At 49.7% G+C, this 10425-nt stretch overlaps 2 protein-coding genes across 2 annotated transcripts; one reads left to right on the top strand and one right to left on the bottom strand.

The window, feature by feature from the left end:
• Positions 1 to 2571: 2571 nt before the first annotated feature.
• PV06_10345 (uncharacterized protein) lies at positions 2572 to 4437 on the bottom strand (the record flags this gene model as incomplete). Its single annotated transcript, XM_016411889.1, has 3 exons — positions 2572 to 3147; positions 3201 to 3710; positions 3763 to 4437. The coding sequence occupies 3 exons, from the start codon at positions 4435 to 4437 to the stop codon at positions 2572 to 2574; spliced, it is 1761 nt and encodes a 586-aa protein (XP_016257930.1).
• A 1157-nt stretch (positions 4438 to 5594) lies between these two features.
• PV06_10344 (uncharacterized protein) lies at positions 5595 to 7783 on the top strand. The gene is made up of 3 exons (XM_016411888.1): positions 5595 to 6327; positions 6406 to 6940; positions 7026 to 7783. The coding sequence occupies exons 1-3, from the start codon at positions 5795 to 5797 to the stop codon at positions 7581 to 7583; spliced, it is 1626 nt and encodes a 541-aa protein (XP_016257929.1). The 5' UTR covers positions 5595 to 5794; the 3' UTR covers positions 7584 to 7783.
• The last annotated feature ends 2642 nt before the right edge of the window (positions 7784 to 10425 follow it).

Raw genomic sequence — 10425 nt, 5'->3', positions numbered from 1 at the left:
TGAAGATATGCACCCAACAATCTTACGCACCCGAGGCAGCTTTCCCGGCCTGGCAACAATTTGAACCTGCCATTCGACAATTCATCCAGCACTACAAAGTGTGTTGCCTAGCAAACAATATCACAGCAGCCGAGCGTCGAATATCAAGCTGCGAGTTTCCGGAGAATGGGTGTCTTCGGAGTTCGGTGTGGTCAGGATATCCCGCGGCCTTGTGGAGTGAATTGGGGAATCGATGAGCGATGGTGACTTCCCACGTCGGTCATGTGCAGGCATGGGGTTAAGGCTACTGATATCCCGAGAGGCTAACGAGAGAGCCTTAGCAGGTGGAAAGGTATATCAGTATCAAATTATGTGGCGATTTCTCTTAGTGCTTTGAACAGATTCACCGACGAAACACTCAAACCGTTACCATGTTTCCAGTATACGCATCGATACTTTGTGTAATTCTACTATTGTTATGGAATATTTCAAGATCAAGACGCAGACATCCGCTTCCTCCAGGGCCTAAGGGTAGATGGCTCTTGGGTATGACACTAGATATACCGAGTGGCAAGCCGTGGGAATATCTAACAGCCTGGGCTCAGTAAGTGTCTGGGAATGACAAACAAACGATCAGACCACTAACCATTACGGCAATCAGAGAATATGGGCCTATAATACATTACAGAGTAGGTATGCAGGACTTCATTGTCGTTAGTGATGGACATATTGCACGGGAGCTCTTGGATAAAAGGCAAGGCAACACCTGCCCAACAACATCGACATTGTTGACAGTATGGCCAGATCGGGACATTATTCTTCAAGGCCGCCATCAGAAGTGGGAGATATTGTTAGTGGAGGCATGAGAAGCGTACTCATGCCGTACGGCAACCATTGGCGGGTTTGTTGACACACATAGATGATTGGTGATGTCTTAAACTAACGGACGATCAGAAAGTTCGCCGCGTCTTCGCCAATGTTTTGACGGCGAGGAAATGTGACACCTATCTGCGAATTCAACAGACGGAAGCGTTGCTCACCATCTCCAGAATCGCCAGCGATCCAGAGATCTTTGTGGAAGAAATTCACCGGTATGCACTTTCGGTTGCCCGTAGCATTGCCTTTGGTAAGCGGGTGGACTCTTCAGCAGATCCGTTTGCCGTCAAAGTCAAAAAGCTGATGGAGCATTTCGCTGCTGCAATGACTCCCGGCAAGTACATGTTCGAGTCGATACCCAGTCTTCGCCTACTCCCTAGGTTTATGCAACCTTGGCTGCCCGAACTTGAACATATTCGAGACTATGAGAACGAGTTCAGCCTTCAGAATTACCGCGACGCGCTAGCAGATGCGGACAAGCACCCTGATCGACCTTGCATCGCCCGCGACATTCGGAAAGAGATTGTCCAGACACGTGAGCAGGTCGACGACCTGCAGGCGGCTACAACTTGCATGGAAATACTTGGGGCAGGATCTGATACAACCGCCACATCTCTGTTATTCGTCATTCTGGCGTGCTTGTCTCATCCTGGGGCCGTCCAAAAGGCACACGAAGAGCTCGACCGAGTTGTTGGTCAAGATCGTTTCCCGACTTGGGAAGATGAGGCACAACTGCCGTATATCAGAGCCGTCATCAAAGAGCAGCACAGGTGGAGGACCATTGCTCCAATGAGTGAGTTACAACGCTCTCCTCTCTTTGAATCGTTCGTTAATCAACCGCATACTAGGTTTTGCACACTGGTGTGATGTGGAAGATACCTTGAATGGCTACCGAATACCTAAAAATTCTGTTGTCCGTATCAACACCTGGTTAGTGAGCTGAGAGCTTTCGGAGATTATCTGGTCGCATTTCTCACTACTTCAGGGCTATGCATATGGATTCAAATCGATATCCTGAGCCGAACCAATTCCGACCAGAAAGGTTCCTTTCCCATACCCTGTCGGCACCTGCCTACGCCAATCAGCCAGACGTGGACGCGAGAGACCATTTTTCTTACGGTGGAGGTAAAAGAATATGCGTCGGCATACATCTTGCTGAGAGAAGCTTGTTTACCATGACAAGTAGACTGCTCCATGCGTTCGACATTGAACCCGCTTTGGACGCCAATGGGAAACCCATTCCGGTTGATGTAGAGGGTACGAGAAATGGGCTTATAATGTCTCCAAATCCATTCAAAGCAAGATTTGTCGTGCGAAGTGAAAAACTCGCGGAACTGCTAGAAAAGGAGTGTAATGAAAATCTCAAGATGGCAGGTGATAGTTGGAGCTAGTTGCTATCACAACGACCACTCATTGGGCTCCTTGAATATGACGGCGAAGCTAGTCAATATGAAAGCGCATATCATGAAGTTGTTGTCCAGTCTGGTAACTGAGAGGAATTGAAAGAAGCAGGAGTCTTTCCAGAGTCTCGTAGCTTTGGGATGATAAAGTGTGAAAACATACTCCCATCAAGACTGCTTGAATTTTTCTCGGTCGACAGCTTGACCCTTATTAGCGAATGTACCTTTTGCATGACTTGGATGTCTCCAGGTATCCTTTCCTATTGAATGCCTATTCCCGAGCGCGCGCGCGTCTCTTCATTCGGATACTTGAGAACTATGCTTGTGTGACCTCTGTAGGCTTGATAGGTACAAAGTCCGGGTTCAGCTGCCTCTCCCACCCCGGTAGATGATAGCCGGGAGGACATGGCGCGACCACCCAGTCAGTTCGCATTGCAGAGCTCTGTCCCTCTGATTTGAAATCCAACGCCAACTTAATCAATTCAACATCTCCCAATCCCCACATACTTCCATCCATGGTCTGATAGTATTCTGTCTTGATCGCCGATTCGAAATTCCGATCAGCTATAAAACCTCTAACAACGTGCCTGTTCTTCCCGTGGCTAACAATTTCGTCGTAGTGGCGCATGTGGCCTACCAGTTCCTTGTTGCGCGATTTCAATGATGCTTGCTGTTCCTCACTGTATGTGCCGTAGGATTGCATTTGCAAGTTGGAGACGAGTAGCGAGCACTGGGTAACATACGATCCACCTTGCCTGTTGCGTAGGTAGAGGGCATGTAGTACAGCAGCAGCACCTGCGTGCCCAGTCAGGTAGTCGGCATTTGGGCCAGGGAAGATATGGGCTTCGTCGTAACCATTGAAACGTCCTATCCCAAGACCAATGCCACATACCTGCAATGCAATGTTAGCAAACAGAGAGACTGGGCCGCAGCTACCACGCTTACCGTATCGGCAATCTGTGCCCAGCCAGGTCTGATCACCCATGGCCCTTTCCAGCCATAGCAATTTTCCTGGCAGTAGACGATACCTCTGTCGCGCTTAGCCACAAGTCCGAGAACAGCGTCACGACCAAAACCAAGATGCTCCATTACAGCTGGACGGTAGCCGTCGATGAACACATCAGCTTCTTGGATCAGCTCTAGAAGCTTCTTTCTGCCGGCGAAGGTCTTGAGATTGATGTCCACGCTTGTCTTACCAATACATCCATCGATGAGAGTTATTGGAAGCTCCGTATTAGTGGAACATGATACACGGATAACAGTCGCACCTAGTGCTGCGCAGACTCGGCCAATGGTGGGTGCAGCAATTGCTCGTGCGAGATCAAGTACCTTGATCCCGGACAGCGGCCGCCTATCTGATCGATCATATCCTACAGTGTCCCAGGACAGGGGAGGCTGTGTGTAGTATGGCTGTGGGATCACGTTGTAATACGGCTCGTCTTGAATGGCTCTTCCCTACTTGACATCAGTTTCACAAGATTCAGATTGAGGCGGATTCTTCTCTCACATGTGGGGAGTTCTCGAATTCTTCCTTTTCCAGGCAGACAGTACCAGGTGTCCGATAGACATTATTGCTCCAGTTGTCAAGAGTCTCCGAGTCCAGGTTTCCCACAATCTTTGCGTACATGTCCAGTATTTGTTGCCAGCTCAAGTTCTCCTCATTGTGCTGTGCCACCCCAAGCATTTCCAGCAAGTGGGAAGGGTTCATATTCCCGTGGAGAGAGTACCAGCGGCCGTCCTTTGTCTTGTAAATATTGGTTGCAAGTTGACGGTAAAGTTCTCGTGTCTTGCCGTGATCCCACCGTTGCACTGCACCCATCATCTTCGGACTCCCCGATAACCAAGAGCCTTCATGGCGAGCAAACAATGCCCCGAGGCCGTTGAGCAATGCGTGGGCAACATCAATTTCGACGTCTTGATCGATTCCGTAGCGATCCTTAGCTATAGCAAGAGCAAAAACACCCACAAGGCCAAGAAGCCCTGCTTGGGATTCTGCAGCCTTGTACGGGACCGGGTAAAATGGGTCTCTTTCGTCTCCAGTGAACTTGATTCTGTCGCCTAGTGCTTTGACATCGGATGGTACGTTCAAGCGAGAATCATTCAGGATTGTCTCGAAGATTTTCTTGGATTCTCCCTGGAGAGTATATGCTTTCTCAGCATTCAGACTGTCCTTGGCGATCATTGTCTCGATCCTGGAAGTACTCGTGGAGGTGATCGCGCCGCTAACAGTCACACAGTTGAAGTGCTAGACATGGACACATCTTAATACACAGGAGGTCCACGGTGACTCTTTCAGACTTGGGCCGCACCTAAGCCACTACACAAAGCTGAAGTAAAGTCCGGAGAATTATGCGGTGGTGATACGAGCTCCGAGACGTGCGGGACATGTGTCAACTCGGGCTTCGGGTGGTTGAAGCATTCGTCGTCCCGTATCCAGGGGATGACTTCTTCTTACGCACTCCAATCCCGTTTCCTTTCCATCCAGCAAAGGCAATCTTGTTGCGGGGAGGGTCGCGGGTGAGGAGGTCTGTCATGAGTAGACAGAACAGAGAACAGACGACATCTCAGAACTCCACACTAAGCGTACTTACTAAGCATGTAACGCCAGGGGAACCGCACAGTTATCGCACGCTTCTCACAAAGGAACTTCTTTTCCTTATGCTTTGAGTTCTGTAACTAGAGCACCTAGATAGGAAGACCTTTTTTAATTGTGTTATCACTCTGCCTATTCCATAGGCCGTTCCTAACAAGGTCATTAGGGTTTGTGAACTGTGTCGGCGTAAAAAAGCCGTCATGAGTGACTTGCTAGGAACCAATCTTTAATTATACACTTACTCTTATGACCTGAGCACGACATCGGCAGATTCAAGATAGTGTCTGAACAGGTGGTCATCAACAATAAGATCTGGTCGTGAAATAAAATCATTCGTAGTGAAAATGGGGCTAGGCACCCACATGCTGGTCGAAATACAAGGTCGACCATGGCGGGCCTTAGATCTTTCAGCCCAAATACCCAATTGCCATGTGGCTAGGATGACCACGATCGAGTGCTGGCACAGAGCATGGATGCTGTGATGGCGGAACCAGCGCGCATATCGGGTCACGTGTGGAGTTCCAAACAATCGGAAGCGATGTAACATTATACCAGGTCCCGTGACACACTCCGTAGAACGCGGAGTATCTACCGCCGATGATCAGCGCCACTAGGCCTAGTCGGACAATGATCTACGTACAATATACAGTACCCACTTGTCAACACTTAAGCCTTTGCCTCGGCATATCTTGGCTTTTCGCCGTTTTCCATGCCATTTCTAATCTCTCTCACCTTATTATCACAATCTCACCGGCGCTTAGTTGACTCAATTCCTGCACAAGCATTTCGCGAACACAAGGAGTATTGTCATCGACACCAGGTCAATCTCGTGTCACGTGCCTTTTCATCCTCGCCAATACAATTCTGCCATTGACCTTGACCATCTCCCGTCAGGGTTGAGGATCAGCATATAATTGCTACGATTTCACCTTCGAATCGAAGCACCATGAGCGCTAAAGAAACGTCGCCTCCTCTCAATGAGGATCACACCCTGCCAGACAGCGATAAAGAACTACCTGAGGCACAACTACCAAAGGATGAAGCCACCGAGAATAGCGACCATCGCACCGACCTCGAAATGTCTCCAGAAGAATACCGCTACATCCTTCGTAAACTCGACTGGGCAATCATCCCGTACTGCTCACTTTTGTATCTTCTCAGCTTCTTAGACCGGGTCAACATCGGTCAAGCGGCTGTTGTCGGTCTCAAGACGGATTTGAACATTTCCAAGGGCAATGCATATGCCATTGCACTTTCGGTTTTTTTTGTTGGATACATAATTGTGGAAGTGCCCTCCAACCTAATTCTCAAGGCTGTTAAACCCCATCGCTGGATTCCAATGATCATGATCGCCTGGGGAATTACCATGACACTCATGGGCCTGGTACAGAGCGGCGGGGGGCTCCAAGCCGCACGATTCTTCCTTGGAGTCGCTGAGGGAGGACTCTTCCCCGGGATTAACTTCATGCTCACATGCTGGTAAGTTCACGCCGTCCCTTTATATGACCTGATCCGGCTACTTGGTATGATTTAAGCCACTTACTAAAGAGATACTAGGTACGCCCGACGACATCAAAGCTTTCGGATCGGAATCTTCTTCTCGGGAGCCACGCTTGCCGGCGCCTTTGGTGGAGTTCTTGCCTACGGTTTGAAATACATTCCGTTTCCATCGTGGCAGCATTTTGGCGACATTCCTCAAAAGGCTGTGCCGCAACCGGGAGGATGGCGCTGGATTTTCATCATCGAGGGCCTGATCACCTTTCTCTGCGCGATTCCTGGCTGGTGGCTGCTTGTGGATTTCCCTGCCGATGACAACAAGATCTTAACTCACTCCGAGACAGCCAAGTGGAACCACTTCCTAGCCAAGAGTCAGGGCGTCACCAACGCCAACGTTCCCTTCAGCTGGGATCAGATCCGCCAGTCCTTTGCGGATTATCGGATGTATTTGTATGCGGTGCTCTACATTTCCATCGCTGAGCCGCTCTACTCGTTGGCACTCTTTACCCCTACTATTATTGCCGATTTGGACTTTTCAGGTGCCTCAGCCAATCTGCTGTCTGTCCCACCATATGTGTTGGGCTTCATCACAACGGTATGTTCGCAGCCTTGCTGGATGTCGGATACACCTCATTTTCTTGTTCTATGGCCGTTCGTCGTCAGTACTAACCTGTGGATAGATGACTACCGCGTTTCTGGCGGACCGCTTCATTATGCGTGGGCCGTTTATCCTGTTCTGGGCTTGCTTCGTCATTATCGGCTACGCTATTCTCATCTCAGATGTTTCGTCAGGTGTCAAATATTTTGCCATCTTCTTGACCGTCGCCGGCGTTTCTCCCAACATTGCCCTGGCCATCAGCTGGGTTGGCGCTAACTTCGGTCCAATCTATGTTCGGGCTACGGTGATGGGCTTTTTCTTCACGATCGGCAACTCTGCAGGGTTAATAAGCAGCAACATTTATCCGACTACTGAATCCCCAAGATTTATCAAGGGCCACGCCATCAACCTTGGTTTTGCAGGGTTAACGTTCATCTTGACGTCGCTCATCATGTTCATCAACTGGCGACATAACAAGGCTCGCGACGCTATTTCATATGCTCATCCGGATGGTCGTGACGTTGATCCAGCTCGCCTAGCCCATGACGATGAGAAAGCGCGATGGGGATACGAGGGTTACAGCCATGAAGAACTTCTCAGACTCGGCGATCAGCATCGAGGCTTCCGTTACGTTCTCTAAGGGTTGGAATTAGTTACAAGAAGATACTGTAGAGGCTATACTCAATCCACGACTGGCGAGGAAGTAAGAATACAACCTGTAGTGACTGAGAAGCCTTTGCGTACAGTACACTGTGAGTGGCTTATGTGATCTGGTTCAGGGGCGAAATGAGAACCATGAAACCGGGTTAATGTGGAATATGGAAGTTTAGAACATCGACCTCTTGGCTTAAACGCTAGCTATCCGCGTTCCTAAAGACCTAAAAGAGAAGAGAGCCTGGACCGACTGCTATTTCCGGTCAGTGTCGGTCAGTTTCGACCAGTTAACCCCTAAATGTCGACCAGTTAACCCCGTATATATCGACGTTCACCGACTGTTTTCTTAGGTAGGTAACGCCTATCCCGAGAAACCTCCTAGGTGTTAAGGTCCCGGTGTAGACAATTTATCAACTAGTTAACCTAAAATATTTGTCGACCAGTTGACCCTGACCGTCTTAGGCATACCTAGATCTTTCATTTAGGGGGACTTACCGCCTATAAGCGTGATCATTATGGGCGTTCCCTTTAACTAGATCGACTACCTTATAGGCGTGATTTTAGGTGTCAAATTTGTGTCGACCAGTGGACCCAAAAATTTGTTGACCAGTTGACCCGGCCGTCTTAGGCGTGTTAAGCACCTCACTTTAGGGGGACAGGCACGCCAACATCTTTGCAATCGACTACTCGTAAGCCATTATTTTCCAGCTCTAGGGGCCCGTGCTGGCTGTGTGATTTGCTGTGCTACTAGAGTTTACCCTGAAGTAATGATGGCTGACTAGGTGGAATGCCAAAGTTTGAGATGTCTTCCGTCGTCTTTCCATTGATGGCCAATTCGGCCATCACACGGCCAATCACCGGCGCAAATTTGAATCCGTGACCGGCGCCTAGGCCCACGATGATGTCGGGATGGTTTTCCAGAGGACCAAGCACGAATTGTCGGTCTGGAGTGATCGCGTACTGGCAGGTGACAGTGCGAAGACTTTCCAGCCGATGACTTGGGACCAGACCACCCATAAATGTAGTCAATTCGTGCAGCAGTTCAGGTGAATGGGCGTATGTCCGTTGTTCCGGCGTCATCAGATTCTCAGACGAGTCACGAGCGGCCTTGATTGTAGGCTCCCCAAACGTTGGGAATCCGTAGAACGTCTTGCCTTCGGTAAAGGCGATCCAGACTGGGAAATTGCCGGGTTCAAATGCTGCCGGATCGGCTGGCTTGAAATATGTCACTTGTTCCTGCATGATCTGTAGCGGAATATGCACCCCAAGAGGCGCGAGTAGTTTGTTTGTCCAGGCGTCTGCGGCGAGGACAACCTTGTTTGCCTGGAATGTTCCTTGTGCCGTCTTGACGAGGACGCCCTTGTCGGGTCCTGCCAGAGGCACAACTTCAATGACTGAAGTGTTTTCTTTCAGAACGGCCCCGTGGGTACGAGCCATGAACTGCATCGTCATCACCGACTTGGCCGCGTGGGCAATGCCAGTGTCGGCCGTGTACACCACGTCCGCGTTTTCCGACAGGCCAAATTGCGGCCAGCGCTCCTTGGCCTGCTGTGCAGTGAGGAGCTCATAGGGCACATTGTTAGCCTCCAGACTTGCCGTGTAATCTATTGCCTTGACACTGGAGGAAGAGGAAGGTCGATCGTTCGTGAACAAGACGACGCCGCCTGTGACCGTCAACAGCTTGACCCCTGCGTATTGTTCAAGCTCGCGCCACTCTCTGTAGGCAGATTTGGCCAGCGCAACGTACTGTGGAGCATCGTAAGATGTCCTGACGATACGCGACGTGTCATGAGAGGCACCATGTACATGTCCAAACTCGAATTGTTCAAATCCTATCACCTTGGCCCCTTTTCGGGCGGCCTGCCACACAGTCGCACTTCCAAATGCACCAAGACCGACCACGGCCACATCGAACTTTTCCATGGTGTATCGTTTTGGAGTGTGTTTTTGGACCTCACCACAAAACTACAGGACGACAAACCGAGATATCGACGCAGTTAATACCGACTCGCAAGTTGAATGAGGTTAAGTCCGCCTGGATCGGGGAGATCATGGATTCGAGGCCGATCACGTGGGCGCTTTGCTGGGGAAAATCTCCGTCTCTCGGAGCGATGCGCGCCCGGCCTTGGAGTGTCTAAGAGAGCTGGCTGTCCAGGCGACGTAGTTCGGCTTTTAGCCGGCGCCCGAGTTCGATGTCAAGAGGGTTGTCTGCTTAACTTGAACAAGTTGTGCGCGTACCTGACTGATTATACCAGTTCATCACCCTGGCATTCCTGTGCATATCTGCTGGGCTTGTAAAGCCGCAGGCAACGCCTCTCTAGGGCTTGATTTTCCTGCTTATTCCATGTTGTCACGATGAAGTTTCAAGTTCGCCCCTGCAGAACTGTCTTTCCTTTTCAATGCAAGTTCTCAATCAATACTAATTGTAATTGCTCAACAGAGTCTTCAAATATTTAAGACATTTTTCCAATCATTGAAGCCACTGTTATCCCGACTCATAGTGAAGCGACGTGCCGATTCCTCTTACAAGATGAGTCTGCCCATTCTGTCCTTTTTCTCTTCCCACTCGAGCTCGTCTACGTGGACAGGACCACTTCAAGCCAATCAACCCCTAGTGTAACCCACTCTACCTCTACATCGCCTGTTTGCCGTAGGGTTCAAAAGGAAACATGACAGCCACAAAAGCCTAAAATTCATGTTTAGTAGCTTCTCTGAGGGCTTCTAGGAATGATGTCTCACCATGACCACATAAAGCCCAGCGCATACAAATATTGGTACTGATGTGGCAGTGTTCCCGTATGCGGCAACAAATGAGGAAACCAATCCCA

This window comes from Exophiala oligosperma (genome assembly GCF_000835515.1).
Source record: "Exophiala oligosperma strain CBS 72588 unplaced genomic scaffold supercont1.12, whole genome shotgun sequence".
In the NCBI taxonomy this organism is placed as follows: Eukaryota; Fungi; Ascomycota; class Eurotiomycetes; order Chaetothyriales; family Herpotrichiellaceae; genus Exophiala; species Exophiala oligosperma.
This window is presented reverse-complemented; position numbering and strand designations above follow the sequence as displayed.